General features: G+C 51.3%; 1 protein-coding gene across 2 annotated transcripts in view; it reads right to left on the reverse strand.

Moving 5' to 3' along the window:
• Window positions 1–228: 228 nt before the first annotated feature.
• The window catches only part of KCNB1 (potassium voltage-gated channel subfamily B member 1), a 95,377-nt gene continuing 75,334 nt past the window's right edge, over window positions 229–20,271 (reverse strand). For both annotated transcript variants that reach the window (XM_058036492.1, XM_058036491.1), the window contains exon 3: window positions 229–4,161. In XM_058036492.1, the coding sequence (XP_057892475.1) occupies window positions 2,149–4,161 (2,013 nt within the window). In that variant the 3' untranslated portion in view covers window positions 229–2,148. The remainder of the gene's footprint in view (window positions 4,162–20,271) is intronic.

Consider the following 20,271-nt stretch of genomic DNA (forward strand, 5'->3'; position numbering starts at 1 on the left):
GGCCCGGCCCGGCCTGGCATGGCACGGCCCGGCACAGCATGGCCTGGCTTCTGCCCCGCTGCAACACCCGGGCGGCTCCCTCGGCCGGGACGGGCTGGCTGAGCGGAGCAGAGCTCCGGGCACAGCTCCTGCCAAGGGGCACGGCTCAGGGCACAGCTCCTGGCAAAGGGCACAGCTCCGGGCGCAGCTCCTGGCAAAGGGCACAGCTCCGGGCGCAGCTCAGGGCACAGCTCTGGGCACAGCTCCTGCCAAGGGGCACAGCTCCGGGCACAGCTCCTGGCAAAGGGCAGGGCTCCGGGCACAGCTCCGGGCACAACTCTGGGCACAATTCCGGGCACAGCTCCGGGCACAGCTCCGTGCCAAGGAGACGCTGGGCAAAGCCATCCTCACAACCCGCCCTAGCTCCTGAAACAGAAATGTGCTTATTGCTTTTGTCCGTACATGCTGCATTCACTATTACGGGTTACAGACAGGGCTGCACGGCCGGGACGGACACACGGCTACATTCAGGACTAACCGACACTTGTTTTTTACAATAGGAAGGAACAAAATGCAGGGGACTCGAGTGGCTCCCACGCGTGCCCCTCTGCTCCCACGGGCCGTGTCTCAGCTCGTCCCTGCAGATTGCTACACCCCGGCAGGACCTCAGCCCAGGTCGGAAACGCTCGGTGATGGAGCCATTTACAACTGAGTTTTACAGTAGAAACAGAGAACAACATAAAAGGTTACCATCACAGTTATCACAGGACAAGTTGTGACTTGCTACAGGCTTGTAACAAATCACAGTCACAACAAGAGGCACAAATTAAAGTAGTGCTTGGTTAAAGTGCTTGATTGTTACGCTCTGCTATCCTACTCCAGCGTTGCAACAACGACAACAAAAAGTCAACATAAAGTGCTTTTCCTCCCCACCCCGAGATTAAAAACCAAAGACAAATTATTTCCTACACAATTTGACATAACTTTATTGAAACAATAATATTTTAAAAACCTAGGCTGGTGGCTGCTAGTTCTGTTCACTTAAAATGGTCAGATCTCTCTTTTTTTTTTTCCTTTCCTCTTTATTTTCTTGTTTCATTTAAAAATGACTGGATGTTATTGAAACGTCAGGCCTGATTCTCCTGCCTCTCGCGGCTGCTTTCTGCCACAGCCCTGCAGGAGCCTCTGCTGCCCGACCTCGTGGCAAGAGGGAGCACAGCCAGGCCTGGCACGGGTCGCTACCGAATCCCTCTTTTTGCATATTTATGTAACACTTGCATATCTTTCACTGCGCTGCTCGGGCGCAAAAAGCTCCGGACCAGCCTGCTCCTCTCGCGGCGCCGGGCGGGCACGGCCGCGCCTGGCACGGGCAGGGCGGGCACGGCTCCTCCCGGGCAGGGCTCCTGCTTCTGCATGGCTCCTCCGGCCCTCCCGGGCCACGCTGGCCCTGGGGCAGGCACCGGCTTCTAGCCGAGGGCAAGTGTGAGTCTCGCTATGTCCTAGGGCATGTTTGGAATTAGGTACAAGTGGTGCAACTCACCCTGCTAATATTTCAAAAGAAAACATCAGGTCCTACAGGATATCAGATTGTTAAACACACAAAGAGCATTTTAAGAATTGGTTTCTCTAGACCGTTAATTGTTTCAAATGCTTTTCGCTTGGATTTTCCAATAATGCAAGTGTTCCCTGTTACCTTTAAACATAATATCCATCAGAGAAAGCTGTAGATGAGGAACCGCTGCCCTGAAGCAGTGAGCACTGTGTTTTCGAAAGCTTTATACCAACCCCAGCAATTTATTCCAGAGTTCAAATCTGGCTGCCTTGGCATCCTTTATGGAACTAATGCAACTCAGATGTTAATATTTCCAAAAGGAGCTCTAGCGTTCAAGGGGAATGGATGGATATTTGGTCACATTGGCTTCACTGGACAACATGAAAGGAGATCAATGTGTGATCATGATTTGCAATCATTTTTTTGACTGATGTGGGCAATGTCTTTAAAGTTGTTTCAGAGAAGGACATTTTCACAAACCCACACTGGACCTCCCCCAGACTTTTAGAAACAGGTGGCTTGTTTCAGCCAAGTTCATGCCATGCAGAAGCTCTTTTGTTTGTGTTGACTGTGAAGATATTCCTCTAAATTCTCAGTAAGTTCTTTCAGACCCCACCTCAGATGCTTTGATCATGTGTGTTAGCATGTCCTCCGCTGCCTGGTAATACATGGACTTCTGGGGAAATGTGATTTTCTAGTCTGACAGTCTCCTGATTGCCCTGGGTTCTTCCAGTGATACCTTCCATAGAGTAAATGCAGTTCTGCCCTATCAGCTTAGGGGAGGTGGGTAAAGCAGCAGCTTCTAGATGGTTCTTCTCTGTTCTATAAACATGGTCCTTTTGCTTTAGATAGCCACTGCTTGCAACACTGTACTTGGGACTCACATTTCCAGGCGGACTTGAGTCATACATCAGCTGACCCTCATCATCGGTGTCAGCATCGATGTATTTGTGTATACCAGCATCGTGGAAGTTGAAAGCTATGGCTGCCTGGGACTCTGGTGACTTTGGGGGGGTTCTTGCGCTCGCAGTTGTGTAGATCGAGGTTTCTGGGCTCATGAGAGACCTGTCAGAGAGTAAGGAAGTGTCTGCGGCAGCAGCAGCAGCTCCCCGGCTCTTGAGAGGGTCTGGGTACGTTCTCAGTACATTTGATGCTGGTACGAATGTGCTGGTATCCTCTTCCATGAAGTTGACTTTGAGAGATCTTAGTTTTAACGGGTTACTGGCCTTGATGGAGCTTTTGGGACTGTCGATGAAGAAAGCAGAGCGGTGGCTGCTTTCGGAGCCGGGGTTCACGTCCACGTACCTGGCGGTGCTGCCCTCGGGCCTGCCCTGCTCCTGGGGGATGCCCTTGCAGGGCAGGGCGGTGAGCGGGCTGTGCGGGAAGCGCGCGGGGTCGGGGAACTCGGCGGCGCAGCTGATGAAGCTGTCGATGCTGGACATGCTTCTCATGTCCACGATGCCGTCCGTGCGCGTTGCCAGCAGCGGCACCATCGGGCCTGGAAGGGTTTCCATTTCCAGCTCTTCCTTTTGCTTTCCAGCTTGACTCGACTCTTTAGTGATAAGGTTTGGCTGGGACTGAGTCTTTGCCATTTTGTTGTACATGTCCTCAAGCTGTTGGACGTTCAGGTGTTGGGGACTTGAAGATGACCTGGCTTTTTCTGGGGATCCTTGTTCCTTAGTTTCAAAAGATTTACTAGAACTAGTTTCAGAGAGTGTTCTCTTGGTCCATTTCCATTTGCTTGGAGATAAATGATTGTCCTGAACTTTATCCTTTTTGGCTATGCTTTCTCCATTCTTTTCAACCACAATGTCCATGAGTTCTATGCTACGAGCAAACGCATCCTTCATGTTCATGGAAACAATACTGCCATTTCTTTTTGCTCTTTCAAGAGCTTCCCTGCGCTTAATGGCTTTCTCCTGCCTCTTCTGCTCTTTGTAAAACTCTGAGAAGTTATTGACAATAATTGGGATGGGAAGAGCTATCACCAGCACACCAGCAATGCAGCACAGTCCTCCCACTATTTTACCCAAAAGAGTTTTGGGGTAAATGTCTCCATAGCCTACTGTTGTCATGGTGATTGTTGCCCACCAGAAAGAAGCTGGGATGCTCTTGAATTTTGTATCATCCTCATCCTTTTCTGCAAAAAACACTAAACTGGAGAAGATCATAATGCCCATAGCCAGAAACAAGATGAGTAATCCAAGTTCATTGTAACTCCTCCTCAGTGTAAACCCCAAGGACTGCAAACCCGTGGAGTGCCGGGCCAGTTTTAGAATCCGGAGTATCCTCATGATCCGAAATATTTGGACCACTCTTCGTACATTTTGGAACTGAAGTACACTTTTATTGGATTCTGTGAGGAAGATAGTAACATAGTAGGGTAAGATAGCCAGCAAATCTATAGCGTTCAGCGGGCCTTTGAAAAACTTCCATTTCTTCGGGGAGGAGAGGAAGCGCAGGAGGTATTCCATGGTAAACCAGGCAATGCACACTGCTTCCACGTGGGCCAGCTGGGGGTTATCTGTGGTCTGCCCAAATTCATCCACGCCTTGTAGCTCAGGAAGTGTGTTAAGAGACAAGGCAATTGTAGATAGTACAATAAACATGATGGAAATGATTGCCAAAATCTGGAAAGGAAAGAGAAAACAGTGAGTTAATCTCAGAACACACGAGGCTGTCTCTTGCTGCCATTAACACATGGCTGCATTTTCACTCACACGTTGCAAGACCCATTTTGCTCAGCACACACAAGTCAGATAACCAATGCATCCTGAGCTGAGTTTATCTTGGAAGCTGTTTTAGTTATGGCAGTTGCATAAAGGAGATAAAGCCTCTACTCCGACTCCTGTGCTTTCATCTCCGTGCAGTCAAGGAAGACGTAAGGAACAGCTAGGATGCCAGGAGGGCTGTGAAGCAGCAGGAGCTTTTGATTAACTACTAATTAGGTGCCCAACAAGGCCCATCTGGACAACAAGCTCTGAAATTTAAGCAAGAAGGAATGCAATTGTGAATACATGATTTGATCAGAGTGATGTCCTCCATTTAATGAACAGTTACTGCTGTAATTTGGGGTGCTGATGGCTAATTATAGAGATGTGTGTGCAATTCTACTACATAAGCATACAAATAATACTCTCTTGTTTAATGACTCATCTCTAATTCAGTTCTTGATGGCTGTGAAAAACATGAAAACTTCACCAAGCTTTCTAAGCCATTTTGAGTTTTCTGGAGGAGAGAGCAAGCATTTGAGCAAACCAAATTGGACAACACTGAGACAGCCAAGGCAGGGCAGGTCCAGTCACTAGGGCCTCACACATCTCAAACTCAAGAGAATAAAATGCAAATCAAGTGTCTCATGGTGGAGTGTGGGGATATACAGACGTTAATTACTTCTTCATGGTGGCTTGTTTCAAAAACCATCTCCTGGAGACCAGGCACTGCCCCTGAGAAGCAGAGAGCCTGATTTGTTTTCCTAGAAGGTTCTTTTGGTGGTTTTGCTGTCACTTCTTTGTTTACAACCCACTATTTCTGAAGGTGTTTGGGATATTTGCAATGGTAATTTCAATTAGTTTTGCTTGGCTTTATCTCTGCCCACTATACACAGAAGGGCTTATTTGTAGGCTTAGATGTGTGTACCTGTTGGGTTTTATCTCCTTCACTTGCAGTGTAAATATTAACACTCCATCTTTATGCAGTGAATGGCATCCAGCAGCAGTAATTGGTGTCAAACCTTCTGCTTCCTTTGATATACCTTCCTGCTTTGAAGATCAAGGCAATGCCAGATGAATATAAATAAATTAACTGGGAGATCTAAGGGTAAAATTTGATTTTGGTTTAGGAGATTTAGCCACAAAGCTAGGCAATAAACAGAGACAGGCATTTATCATTTCTCCCACAAGCTGCAGCAAGATGTCACTTGTGCTCCCAAGACACAGATTTTCCCCCTTACTCATCTGCTGCAACCACATCTTTGGGAATCTTCTCAGGCTAAGAAAAACTTCTAAGTGTGAGTTGATTGTCCTCAGTTATTCAAGGCACTTTTCAATTGGAAAGCACATAAAATTGAGATGGAGTATCTCCAGCAGGGTTTAGAAGAGATACCTTGTCCTGGTAGCATCTACCATCCACTAAAAGCCACCCACGGAGCAGTTGTGCACAGAAAACTGGATCCAGCTGCTGCTGTCAGGCTTTAGCACTGTTCAGTTGCACAGGGCTCTGTCCCAAAGTATTTACAGTCTGGGATTTCAGATTATAGAAATCACCATCTGTCTCTCTAATAAGGTTTCCCATCTTGGCTGTACTGAACCTCTAGCTTGGCAGCTCTTGTATTTTCCACTGTCAGTAATGAGAGACAGGAAGCTGGAGGGAAGGGAGGCCTCTAGGGATGTTCTGCATCACAGGCAGCCTTTTCATTCCATTCCTGGCCTTTCCTCCTCCCTCTACTCTTACAGGTTCACTTCTCTTCAACAAGAAAAGCCAATGGGACCGATTTTGACTTGTGGTGCAAGGATGAGCAGGATTTCAGGAAAAAATTTCTCCTCCACTAAATTGGCTGTTTCACAAAAGTTTTGGTGGAGTGAATCTCTGGATTGCTGCTATGGTTCCCTTGTGGAAGCTAAATAACCCAGGAACAGGCAGGGCAGGGTTTTGGATGAATTTAAAGCAGGTGCCTCAAAGTGATTAGCATGATTGTACACACACGCTGGTTGTTACGCATGCAAATGAGACAAGCAGGCTCATTTTGGAGCAAGTGCAGCCAGTTTGTGCCACTGCTGTTTCCTGAGGCAAGATGGATGGGCCATGCTGGCAAGCCTTTAATCCCCACCTCCTCAAACCCCCCAAAGCTGGGCTGGCCTCCTGCCCCTGGCACCTTTCAGGACATCCCCACCTGCCCTGGGGCTGCTCCTGTGCGTGGCAGGGTCTGTGCTCCTCCCTGGGCAAGGGGCAGGAGGCTGCTCAGCAGTTTCCATCTCTGTCTGTGCAGGGGCAGTGTGTGTGCCCACCCTGCAGCTGGCACAGAGAGGGGCAGCAGGGACTGACCCAGCGTCCAGGTTGGCTGACATTTATGGCTTGGGTGTTTTCTTTGCACTGCCAAAAACCCCAGCAGAGATAAAGGCATAAGGCTGGAGACTTTCAAGGCCATTAAAATTTATGAGAACTGGCTGTCCCAATCCCATAGATGGCTCTAAAATCTCAGGGTAAGCAGATCCGAGATCTCTCTGCTCGTGGCAACATGCCCTATACTTTTTCTGTCTTCATACTCGGTAATGAAGCTGATATAGCAAGGAGAAGGGGTGGTGTGTGGGAGAGAGTAGGAGGGTGTTTGAATATAGATTCGATATTCTTGGAAATACGATGAGGAAATTGTTATGTAATCAACAAGTTCAATAATGGTTTTGTCTAATGTGCTTTTTTAGCTCCACCGAGGCCTGCAGAGCTAATCTGGCATCAGGACCAGGTTTCATTCATACGCTCCATTTACCAAGGGATTTTTCCTGCAGCCCCTCAGCTTTCCCAAGCTGCGATACACTTTGAGTCAGACTGTCCAGCTCCATCCAGCCACGCCTGTGCCAGCCTCTGTCTCCCCAGGCTCTGAGGAACAGAGCACGGTGTATTTTCAGCAATATCCCACGTGCTGCACAGTGCAGAAACAGATGGAGAGTTCCTTAGTCTCCTCCCTACTTGATTCTGCACAGGAATAACATCGCCTGCTCGCAGCAGCTATACGTGTCTGTGGTATTTATTGACAGGGACTTGTTTTAGGAGACATCTCTTCACTAGAAAATGCCTAAATATTCATAAACTGAAAGAGTCTGCAGAACACAGTCACTTCTGATCTTCTGATGTCAAGATTCTGACCACTGGGCTTGCAGGATGTCTTTTCGAGAAAATGCTGAAGCCATAATGAAAGGTCACACCTGTTTCTTGCATCATGGCAAGTTGAGGCCAAAGTGGGGGCTATGGCTGCAAGGGAAGTACAGAGAACCTTTAATCCGATTTTTTCACGTGGAAGGATGTTAAGATGTAAGACCTTGAATCTCCAAACCCCTTAAGTCCTGCTGGTTCCTGCTCAGGAGTTTTCCCTGACCGGGCACTTTCCACGTCCCTTTGAGGCGCTGCCCACACAGGGTCCCAGGAGCCCCCTGCCCCAGGAGCTGTGAGCTCTGGAGGGGCCCTGCACAGCCAGCCCAGCTCCCTGAGTGCCCCAGGACACACACTGAGCTCCTGAGTGCCCCTGCACACCCAGCCCAGCTCCCTGAGTGCCCCTGCACACCCAGCTCAGCTCCCTGAGTGCCCTGCACACACACTGAGCTCCTGAGTGCCCTGCACACCCAGCTCAGCTTCCTGAGTGCCCCTGCACAGGCAGCCCAGCTCCCTGAGTGCCCTGCACACACACTGAGCTCCTGAGTGCCCTGCACACCCAGCTCAGCTTCCTGAGTGCCCCTGCACAGGCAGCCCAGCTCCCTGAGTGCCCCAGGACACACACTGAGCTCCCTGAGTGCCCCTGCACAGCCAGCCCAGCTCCCTGAGTGCCCCTGCACAGGCAGCCCAGCTCCCTGAGTGCCCCAGGACACACACTGATCTCCTGAGTGCCCTGCACACCCAGCCCAGCTCCCTGAGGACACAGACCTGCAGGAAGGCAAACCCCTGCACTCCTCCAAGCACTACTGCACAGCATAACCTCCATAAATCCAGGATCAGGATAAAGTCACTTGTGTTTTGCTTTGGAAACACATGAGATCTTAATTTTGACATTTGCCTGGAAAAGCCAAGATTGAATAATGTTTAATTATTTGATTTCAATTACAGCTGTAATAAGTTTATCTGTTGAGAGAGCAAGTCTATTTAGTTAAAAGAGGATACTTGTGCTGATCCTATGTCAATGCCAGGGCGCTGCAACTACAGCTGCTGACTCAGGGCTGGTGGGCAGAGAGCTGCCCTCAGGCAGAGCTGGCTGTAAACTCTTTAATACTCCTAAGAACATGCTTAGTTGTCAGAGAGCTATCAAACCCCATCAAATGGTAAATGGTGTCAGTCTTCTTTCAGAGCAAAGCCCAGATGTAAATGGTGCGCTGGAGAAGGAAATTATAGATGAATGAATATACTGAAAAGGCAAACTTGAAAAACACACACTGCCTTTAGACATCAGCACAGTGACAGTTCTCAGGAGAGGATGAGAGGGAAGCATCTGTCCTATTTCTGCTGCTGCAAGCATGGGGGAAGTCAAAAAAGAAAACAAATAAATGGCACATGGAAGCTGAAGTTTCCCGTTTTCCTCCTGGCTTTGCCTTGTGCCCAGGATGGTGCAACCCCAGCCAGCAGCACCACTGGGAGACATGCCAGCCCCCCAGCCCTGGCCAGCCCAGCCCGGCCCTGCTGCATCCTCCGGCACAGCCGGGGCCAACCCCAGACCGAGCCCTTCCCTCGAGCTGCCTCTGCTGCCTCACCCTGCTCTCGCCTGGCCACCCTGGGCTGCTCTGTGCACGATGCTGCTCTCGGACAGGCTGGGATGGCAGCGCGGTGCTGCACAGCCGGGCCCTTCCCTGGGGGAGAGCTGCACACACAGAGCCGGGCGGAGACTGCCCCAGGGCCAGGGCATCCCGCCCGCTCTGCAGCCCTGTGCCCCTGTGCCCCTGCAGCCCTGTGCCCCTGTCCCCCTGTGCCCCTGCAGCCCTGCAGCCCTGTGCCCCTGTGCCCCTGCAGCCCTGTGCCCCTGTCCCCCTGTGCCCCTGCAGCCCTGCAGCCCTGTGCCCCTGTGCCCCTGCAGCCCTGTGCCCCTGCACCCCTGCGCCCCTGCACCCCTGCACCCCTGCAGTCCTGTGCCCCTGCACCCCTGTGCCCCTGTGCCCCTGGGCCCCTGCACCCCTGTGCCCCTACACCCCTGTGCCACTGCAGCCCTGTGCCCCTGCAGCCCTGTGCCCCTGCAGCCCTGTGCCCCTGTGCCATGGCACCCCTGTGCCCCTTCAGCCCTGCAGCCCTGTGTCCCTGCAGCCCTGCAGCCCTGTGCCCCTGTGCCACTGCAGCCCTGTGCCTCTGTGCCCCTGTGCCCCTGCAGCCCTGTGCCCCTGTGCCACGGCACCCCTGTGCCCCTGTGCCCCTGCAGCCCTGTGCCCCTGCAGCCCCTGCAGCCCTGTGCCCTTGCACCCCTGTGCCCCTGCACCCCTGCAGCCCTGCAGCCCTGTGCCCCTGTGCCCCTGCAGCCCTGTGCCCCTGCAGCCCCTGCAGCCCTGCACCCATGCAGCCCTGTGCCTCTGTGCCCCTGTGCCACTGCACTCCTGTGCCCCTGCAGCCCTACAGCCCTGCAGCTGCCACTGGGGCCAGGCTCCCCACCCCTGCACGGACAGAACCTCCCCCTGGCCCCTCTCAGGCTCGTCTCCCTTTCCCACCAACTGCCTTGCATTTAAGCAGACAGAGGTTTGGACTAAGAAAAAGCAAAAAAATAAAGCAAAAATATAAAGCAACAAAAAGCCTGCCTTCCGCCTCAGCACTGCTGAGTGCCTGAGAGCAGCTCTTGAAGATCCTTTGGGATTCTGCCCTGCACCAGGCAGAGACAATGCTCGTGCTGCACTCCCACCACGAGAGCAGTCTGCTCAGCCTCAGACACTATTTACAGGGGATGCTGAGCTCCAAGTGTTGCTGTTCGCAGGAGTAGTTGTGGGAGGAGTTTTTTTAATGGTTAAATTCAATCAGGAATGTGCCAAGATAGCATGAAATCAACTAAATGTAATTAAGCAAAAAACTATTAGCTTGATTGCTAAACCAGTCTTCCTCTCATGAATATGCATGAGAATAATTGATATTAATTCTTTTCAAATCTGAAGCACATTAGTCCTGCATATTATAGTGTAGAGTTTTTGGAAGACTAAACCAGTTCCACTGCTGCTTTCTCACCAAAATGCATAATCAGTCTTGCTGCAGGGAGATTTACCAAGTCATTGATACTATCCTGAGTGGCCACATAGAGAGAAAATTAGAACAGAGCCCAAGTGATGTTTTGCCTGCAAAAAACAATGACCTGTTTAATATTTCTTCCAGAAATGTGTTAGGAAAAGTGGCAAATCCATTTACCAGCATCAGCCACACCAATGGCATTGTGTAGAGACAGGGAAGCCTGCAGGAGCAGTAAATCCCTGAGGAGAGAAGGGCAGGGGCAAAATCCTCTCCTGTTGAATGACCCTGATACCAGCAGGGCCCTATCAGCTGTGTGTCCATGCATCCAGGTGTCCAGGTGTCAGATGTCAAATGTCAGGTATCAGATGTCAGGTGTCCAGGTGTCCAGGTGTGCCTGGGCTGCTCCCAAGGGCTGCCTTCAGCTCCCTCAGCTGCTGCTGCCCCTGGGCTCCTGCTGCAGCTCCTGGGGCTGCTCCACTGCATTTCAGAGGGCATTATTTTCCTTTTTTGAACTGATGCCTGGGATAAGGGCATAAAATTCAGGCTGAGGCACTTCTGCTGCCTCACAGGCTGTCCTTGGGGTGCAGCCTTCGAGCAGGGCTTGCCTGGACACTCGGCCTGATCCAAGAGAAGCCTTGGTGGCACCTCTTGCACTGATGGCAAAACCTGGGGCTCACACAAGGGATTACAGCTGCCACCCTGGCAGTGCCCTGCAAAGAAATTGAATATTAACATTCTTCTTTTTTTCCCAAAAGACACTTGTGGAGCTTCTGCAGGTGGTGGGAAGCAGACTGGTAGAATCACTCCAAGCTCTCAGCACCTTCCCAGCTCTCAGTTCTTTATTCTGCTAAAACCTTTTTCTTTCTCTCCACCATGCCCAGAGCCCTCCTCCTGTTGGGCAGGCAGCCTTGTGTCACACAAAGGACTTGGATGCAGGAGTTCACCTTCCCAAGCCAGGGTTCCCAAGGCTTTTCTCTAGAGCAGAGCACGGAACACTCACTGACAGCTCTGGCACAACGTGATTGAAGTGTTTTAATCTCAAGCACAGATGGTTCTTCCCTTTATAAGCACCAAACACTGGATTGGATGTCACATATTTAATAAATAGCAACAACTGTATACAAACTGTTTACAAAAGCTGCTAAAAACTAATCCTTGGCAACAAATCACTCATATTAGCATGGGGCCATAGCAAGTGGTAAGTAGTGCCAGTGGACAGCAAATCCTGTGTGAACATAAAAGCAGCTCTACATCAGCAGTTCAATAAGAGAGTTTGATCTTGCCTCACTATGAGAGTTTTGATGCATTCTTGCTATAAATACAGAAGATGAAACAGAACTGTGGAGATGTATACTTAGTTCTTTGTTGGGGTGCCTTTTCTTCTTTTTTTTTCTTTTCTTTTTTGTTTGTTTATTGTTGTGTTGCTTTTGAGGTTTTTAAAAATTCAATTTGAGCTCAGAAAATGCTCAAACTCTTTGAAGTGTTCTCTGGCAGTCTGGGAATATTCACTCCATGCTTGCTGACTTTGGACATGGGCAACAAAGCCCAGGATAAACAAACACCAGCTTGGGCAGCCCTTGGCTCTCCCAGCAGAAGCTCTGCCAGCCTTTCCTGCATCCCTGCATCCCAACAGCGCAGGCACCACAGCACTGCCTCTGCCAGAGCAGCCCCTCCTGCTCTCATCCCCCTGAAAAGGGCATTTACAGAAGGGAAAGAAACACAAAGCCCCACTGGCCATTGTGATAGGGAGCAGAGCTGGAGTTTGTTTTGTTTCTTGGAGGGGTCGGGCTGTTTGATTTTTAGTGGTTGGCTTACTGACATTTTGCACTTTGCCCTAATAAAAGTCACCTGAAACTGTTTGGAAAATGCAGGTGTGCTGCCTTCTGGTGAAGGGTTATTGCAGAGAGGGGAGGGAAAGAGAAAGGTTTCCTCTAAGCAGCAGCTGAACAGTGCCAGGTGGTATATCTGATTTTAATCCAAGTGAAGAATAGCAAAGAGCAGCATTGAACATTAAGGGAAATTATACACTTCACTGGATTTTACTGCATTTCTCAGTTATTTTTTTTTTTTTTAATTCAGGGTTTGTATGTTAATAGAGGACGGTGCCACGCTGTACACTGGGTGGGAGAAATTAATCTTGTCATGAATGTACTTCTCTGAAGGGCTGAGCCCTCCTGAGCCCTTAATTTGAGCTGATTGGACCGACTCCTTATCATAGCAGCAGATACTGGAACAGCAAAGCTGAACCTCACTTGAACTCGCACGCAGGACTCAGCATCTCCCCCGGGCAGCACTTGTGACTGTCACCTGCTGTGGGACAGGGCTGGAAATGAGCACAGGGTGAGCCCGGCACAGGCAGAAACCCACTGCTGAGGGGGAAACAAGCCCAGGCCAAACCAGGAGCTGTTTAAAGAAGGCAAAATAATAAGGGAAAAAGCACTCAGCATGCCAGGGAAAGAAGTTTATAAGAATTATCAAGGGATCTAGGAATAACCTTTGCAGGGCTGCAGTCTGGCTGGGACATGAATGAGCATCCCTGGCAGCTGAGGGCTCTCTCTCCATGTGTTACATGGAATGAGGAATGAGCTGGCAATTCCCACGGCGTCCTGAGCGGCCAGACTGCTCAGAGCAGTTCATCTTGGCCAATTGTTTGCCTTTATTTCCTGGAAAGAAACAGGAGTCCTCGGGGCAGGGGCGCTGGGGCCATGAGTGCCAATTAACCTGCTGCAGGTGGTGTCAGTCTGCTCTGTCCTGCCTGCCCTGGCCCTGGGGCTCAGAGCGTGGCTGTTCCCATGGCCACTCTCCCCTGGGAAAGGCAGAGGAAGGAGAAAATGTGCTGCTTTCTATTTATGAATGTCCTGCCTTTCCTGCAGCCAGGCACAAGGGTCTGACTTCTTTTCACTCTCTCTCTCTTTCCCATTTCTCTGTCAATTGATTGTTCACTGCCAGAGGGCATTATTGGCTTCAAAAGCTTCATTTTCTACTTCCTGAGCTGCTCATCTTCTCCTGGCTCATTGCTGTTGCTGGAGGTCAGATCCAAATCCCAGAGTCTTTAGGCTGTTTTGGATTTGACCTTGAGAGCTTCTTTTGCTCACCCACCACATGAAACAATCCTTTGATCATTGTAGGAACACACTTAAAAAAACAAAATCCATTGGGCAGAGATGATTTAATTATATCAGTGGTGACTGGAAACAAGCTGGAACCAAACCATCCCAGCCAGGGTTAAAGAACAGCAGTGCCTGGGGCACCCTTGCTCGTGGCACACACCAAAAACTTGCTTCAGTTCTGTAACTGAGCAGCAACTGTGCTCTGGTCCCAGCTTTTCCTGTGCTTAAATTCAAGGCTTGCAAGATGCAATTGTGCAAATTACATGAAAATTACAACCTGTTCCTGAAGTATTTCCACCTGGAAATTCCTAAACTGTAACTTTCAGCAGCGGCCACTGAAAGCACAAGGCAAAAAAAAAAAATGGGAATAGTGAATCCTGAACTTCTGTGCCATGCTGGCCAACCTCATCTGGCCTGGCTGGGCAACCACAGAAAAGATGGTGGCAAAAATGCAGAGGCAAAAATGCAGAGGTAAAAATGCCTCACAGAAAACATTTTTCTTAACTAAGCTCTTATACACTGTTCCCTGCAGCACCCTAGAGAATTACCCTGCTTTGCAAAGATTCTCATGAGATTCCAATCTTTGACAAGAGGTTTCTGCTATGCTCTGGGCAAGAGCATCTGATCAGACTGTTGAGTAGGGCTGGGGTTGTGCAGGAAGGGGCTCCTCAGCTCGGCATTGCCAGGAGCAGGCTGGGCTCAGGCTGGGGTGAATTCACTGGGGTGGGTAAGCCAGAAATTGAGCTGCTGCTGCAACTTGGCTTGACTGGCTCTGGGCAAGCGGGATGTCAAAGCAGACACACGGGGCATTCTGGCTGGCATCCTGCTTTTGGAGGTGTGAAGGGGTCCTTGGCTGTACTAGAGCTGCCATGTGCAAGAGTGATAGTGTTGGAAACAAATAAAACCCCCCCCCCACACACACACTTTGTCAGCAGGGCAGGAGAGGGAGGGATGGGTCCTGTTAGAGATGTCTCAATCCAATCCATCCCCTTCTGCACCTCTAGGTTTTGCTCCAAAGTCCAGTTAAACCACAAACCTACTAAAGATCCCAGTTACCAAAGAGAGGAGTAATGAAGATACAAAGGAAGAAAATCAGCGGCAAAGCTGTGCTCCTGCATTGTTTCAGTTCTCCATGGGAGAGCACTGAGTTCCTGACAATTTACCTTTCAAATCTCTCAAATAAAACAACTCCTGAAAATTGCCAAAACATTATTAACACAAACAGCAACAAACAGCAGGGTGGCTTTGTCAGGTGGCAGCTGAGGCTGCCGAGAGCAGCGGCTGGGGCCACGCTGGGTGGGTTTGGCTCCATGTGCAGGGGCCCAGTGTGGGACCCTCCCTGTGCCTCTGCACCCCAGGAGTGGAGCCCATCAGCCCCCTCCCACTCTGCAGCCTGAGCAGAACTCACTCAAACAGGATTTCCAAAGTCTGCAATACAGAGAGTAATGGGCAGCCTCCTCTCAGCGCCACCTCCTGCAAAACCTCCCCTCTCTGCACCAAAATTGCTTCCCAAAGAAATGAGCTCACAGCTAGTGCGGGACCATGCTCAGTCCCTGTGAAAGGCAGCCTGGGAGAAGGGCCCTGCAGTGCCCCTTGCAGGGCTCACCTCTCTCTTCCAAGACTTCTCCCTGCAGGTTTGGATGCTCAGCAGAATCCCACTTGGATCTTGTATCCCCTTCCAAACTTGGTGTTTGCAGAAAACAATTGCAGCCAAATTCCTTTTATGTGAATATGGTGGAAGATGTAAAAGAAGTGGGAAATTTGGAGAGGATTGGACAGTTTCACACAAAAATGTGTTATTGTTAAAAAAAAATTACTTTGAAGAAAAAAGTAACAATGGCCAAGTCTCTGTGTTTGCCGTGCAGTGGCTGTGATCCCTAAAGATTTTTTAGCTTTCTATATATTTTTCATATATTTGCAGCCTTGTAGATTTTTAATCTCTAGTTGTCTGGTTTCTAGTAATTTTCCTGACTTTTCTCACAACAAACTAACCCTGACTAATACATTCTTTAAAATCTGTTTATTCTTATTCTTAAGAAGATAATTTCTAAGAATCTTGTTTTTCAGCAGAACTTCAAAGACATAAAAAGCGCTGGGGCAAAGAAACCCCTGGACCAACTCCAAGGGGCTGACCCAAGGATGGGTCACTGGGTCAGCTATTGGATGTACCTGCCAGATAAAATAATAATTAACCTTATAAAAATTGTAGAAATCCTTTCTCACGTGTGCACAGAGCCGTATTTATGCACCTGAAAGCTTTCATTAAAGAGCTGCTTTTTGTATTATCACTCTTAATACCGTTTGGAAAGTTTTGTGTTTTTATTCCAGGCAACAGCTGCTGCTTTGAAATCAGGCTCTGGCAGATGTTATTTTGGGGTATTTAAGCAGGCTCTTGCTGTCACCATCTCAATGTTCTTGGCTTTGTCACTGTTTCTCTGTGTTATTATTCTGAGGAAAATTACTCTGTTCGTGTTCTTTTCCTGGCAGGGAAGGGCCGTGCCAGCCCCAGTGGACGGGCTCCCGGTGGTGGCTCGGTGCAGAGTCCCTCCCTCGTGCCCGGGCAGGTGGTGTCAGGGATCTCCCTGGGGTTGTGCCTCTGGTGCTGCTCAGGGAGCTCCTGGGCTGGGCTGCAGCCTCAGGGATGAGCCCTGTCCCGAGGGCTGCCCTGCCTGGGTGTGAGGCTGGGCCAGCTGAGAGGGCTGGGGAATGAGGCTGGGCAAGATGCTGGGGCAGGTGAGAGGGCTGGGGCAGGTGAGAGGGCTGCACCCAGCGTGCACAGCCCACCTGGCCATGCCCTGCCCTGTGCCCACCTTCACAGGCTCTGTGGCCCCTGGAGCTCACAGAAAAGCCCAGTCCCTGTCACACGCCCAAAGCTGAACTGCCCCAGGGTCACTGCGAGCCCATCCCGGGCACGGCTGCACGGGGCTGGTGCCAGCACACCCAGCAGCACCTGTGGCTGTCCCGAGCAAGGCCAGGAACCCACCTGGCTCCACCAACCTGAGCTGAATCCACCTGGGGGCAGCCTGGAGGGAGCCAGGCCCATCTCCTGCCCTGCTTTAGAGGGGTTATGCTGCTCCAGTAAAGGTTGGAGCTGTCACAGTCTCTTGCTGTCCTTACCTGTCCCCAGAAAACCCCCACACACGAGGTACCCAGGTAAAGACCAGCCAAGGCTTCAATGCCTATATTTAAAAGGGTAACCCCAGTTTAGGAAGCATTTTTGGGGGCCAATCTGTAATTTGAAACAATTTAAACATATTTTAAAATAATCCTGTAAACACTGTGATGCCAAGCAAGAGCTTTGGGTTAAATGACACCTGCACAAAACTCCCAGCGTGTGGAGGCAGCTGTGGAGCCCTAATGCGGCAGCCCCGCTGGGTGACACCGCAGCAGGGCAATCCAACCCTGGCAAAGCCGCGCTCCGGGCTTTCCCACCCTGGCCCGGGCTCCAAACTGTGCCCCAGGCTGTGCCCCCCCTGCTCCGGGCTGTGCCACCCTGCTCCGAGCTGTGCCCGCCCTGCTCCAGGCTGTGCCACCCTGCTCCGAGCTGTGCCCGCCCTGCTCCGGGCTGTGCCACCCTGCTCCAGGCTGTGCCCGCCCTGCTCCGGGCTGTGCCACCCTGCTCCGAGCTGTGCCCGCCCTGCTCCAGGCTGTGCCACCCTGCTCCGAGCTGTGCCCGCCCTGCTCCGGGCTGTGCCACCCTGCTCCGAGCTGTGCCACCCTGCTCCAGGCTGTGCCCGCCCTGCCCCGGGCTGTGCCACCCTGCCCCAAGCTGTGCCCGCCCTGCTCCGGGCTGTGCCACCCTGCTCCGAGCTGTGCCTGCCCTGCTCCGAGCTGTGCCTGCCCTGCTCCGGGCTGTGCCACCCTGCTCCAGGCTGTGCCACCCTGCTCCAAGCTGTGCCACCCTGCTCCGAGCTGTGCCTGCCCTGCTCCAGGCTGTGCCTGCCCTGCTCCGGGCTGTGCCACCCTGCTCCAGGCTGTGCCCGCCCTGCCCTGGGCTGTGCCCGCCCTGCCCCGCACGGGGCACCACCCCGGACTCGTTTTTCCCAGGGAACAGCCTCAGAGGAGCCAGCTGTGGCTGCTTGCTGCAGGAGGTTTCTGGGCTGCTCCAAAAAACAAGCACAGAAACTCTGCACAATGTTTCTTGACACAAAGCCACAGCTCTGCCTTTGCTTGTGACAGTGCCACCATAAAATATATGTTCCTTGTGCTCTCCATTCTGATATCCCCAGGTTGAGGCCTAAAAGTTTACTTATTCCCCCTTTCTCAGCCCTCTCACATCACCTCCTATGGAGCCAGGAGTATAAAAACACTAAGCCTCGTTGCTAATGGCCTAAACAAACAATTTAATCAGTGATGTAAAAGGAGTGACGAGTCTGTAGGATGGAAAAAATGCCAGATAGACAGAAAGACTAATGAGGTAATGTGTAAACCCAGGCATTTTCTAACAGATGGGAAATGGCAGAGTTGACATGTATATTATTAAAAGGGACATAAAAACATAGACCAAACAATAGTCCGGGTTGGCCATAGCTTGATTTACGCAGTGGAAACATTTTTTCTTCTGAAGGCAAAGGCAAGAAACGTAGAAGGCTTTGCTGGGTGCGGAGTCAGAGCATCGTGAGTGGAGATGCAATGCCCGTATCCAAACACAGCTGGGAGCTCTGCAGCTCTGGGCTGAGGCTGCCAGGATTGCCTGGGCTCTGAGAGAGAAACCAGCACCGCTGTCCCCACGGGAACGGGGAGCCGGACACCCTGAGACAGCTTGGGGACAGCTTGGGGACAGCTCAGAGGGACAGACTGGGGGGACAGCTCAGGGAAAGCTCAGAGGGACAGCTTGGGGACAGCTCAGAGGGACAGACTGGGGGGACAGCTCAGGGACAGCTCAGAAGGACAGCTTGGGGACAGCTCAGAGGGACAGACTGGGGGGACAGCTCAGGGACAGCTCAGAAGGACAGCTTGGGGACAGCTCAGAGGGACAGACTGGGGGGACAGCTCGGGGACAGCTTGGGGGGACAGCTCAGAGGGAGAGACTGGGGGGACAGCTCAGAGGGACAGCTCAGGGCCAGCTCGGGGCCAGCTCGGGGCCAGCTCGGTGTGGCGCGGGTGCCGGCAGGGCTGGGGAGGAGAGCAGAGCTCAGGGATGGGAGCACGGCTCGCTATGGGATGGCTGATGAGGCGAGTCTGTATTTTTGCCTGCCTGCTTTTACTGGAGAATCCCTTGGAAATTCCTGGTGGTGAAATGCAGAAAACCATAAAGCAAAAACCCTGAGTCATCTGTCTCAAACTGTCATAGCAGCTTCCCCTGTCAATCCACATGACCCACTCAATTCTCGTCCATTTTCTCCATTTTGGGGGAGTTGTGAAAAATAACTACAACCATTCCAAGTGATTGGTTATAACATATGCTCAAGTGCATATGCAGTGATTTGGCCAAATTCTCCTAAGGCTGTACCACATCTTAGGCTTTATATAATCCAGACAAGAGCACCAGACACAATCAGGGGACCTGGTCTGCCCTCAGTGCTGCAGTGCCCTGGGCAGACAGGCCCCAGCTCGGTGCTCTGCAGCAGCTCAGACAGGGGAAGAAATAAAATAAAAAAAGAACACAGTTACTAATGTCATTTTCCATTGAGATAGTGCATGAAATCAATCTATCCTGCTAAATCTGCAAGTTCCAAACTGTATACATAAGGTATATTAAGGGATTTGGAAAGATTAAGACTAGCTCCTAGCCGTCTGTGTGTGTATAAGCACCGATTGTTTTATCTGTGAATCACCTGCTGCTGCAGAAAAGGAAGGGATAAGGACAGCAGCCTCGTGGGGAGCAGCATCAGGGGGAATGCTCTCTCAGAGCTGAGCTCTGCCCCTGCTCCTGGGGAGACACGGAACAACCCCTGAGCAGTGCCAGGAGCCCCAGAGGAGCCCGTGTGCGGGGCTGGGCTGCCTGAGCCCGAGCTCCCTGCCCAGCCACGATGCTCTCAACATCTGGAACAGCTGCCTCCAAAAATCAGTGACCACTAACGTGTTGAAAGTACAGCATTGATAAAATCCAGCATCTAAATGCTGCTGGGGCCAGCTCAGAGCAGGAGGGGATCCCAGCGTGGCCTTCGAGGCAGACATTCCCTATGGAGCCTGGGACAGGCTGAGCAGGGCTCAGGACTCCGTGCTGCAGGTGCTGGCTGTGGCTGTCAGTGGCAAACCCGGTGTGACAGAACATGTGCTGTCCCCCAGGGCTCACCTGGGCTGGCTGGGGCTCAGGACACCCTTGCCAGCACTCACAGCCTGCGTAACTGCGGGTTATAAAAAGCATCCTCTGAAACGATTTTCCTGCTGGGTAAAGGCCCATTACCAGGACTTCCTGGCTTAGGCAGCTGCATATAGCAGCAGTAATCCTATTATGCTTATCCTAAACTGTCCTCCACCGAGCAGTGGAGTGAACTTTACAGAACACTAGGAGCCTAATTAAGCCTCCAAGCCCGCTGTGAGCAGCTCAGTTGTGCCTCTGTGCAGCCGCAGGGTCAGTTATGATAGAAAACACAAACACCTGTCCCACACAGCCCTGGCTGTCCCCTGGCTTCAGTCAGCTGGCTCGAGTAAATGCACCGAGCGCTTTGCAGGAAGGGCTGTGTCAGTGATTGTTTATGACAGAGCCCCAGCCCATGCCCACACACCTGTGGCAGTAACTCTGCCCTGCACTCGGCAGTGCCCAGACTGAAGGCTGCTCTCACACTCCGG

Source organism: Melospiza georgiana, chromosome 17, assembly GCF_028018845.1.
Source record: "Melospiza georgiana isolate bMelGeo1 chromosome 17, bMelGeo1.pri, whole genome shotgun sequence".
Lineage (NCBI taxonomy): Eukaryota > Metazoa > Chordata > Aves > Passeriformes > Passerellidae > Melospiza > Melospiza georgiana.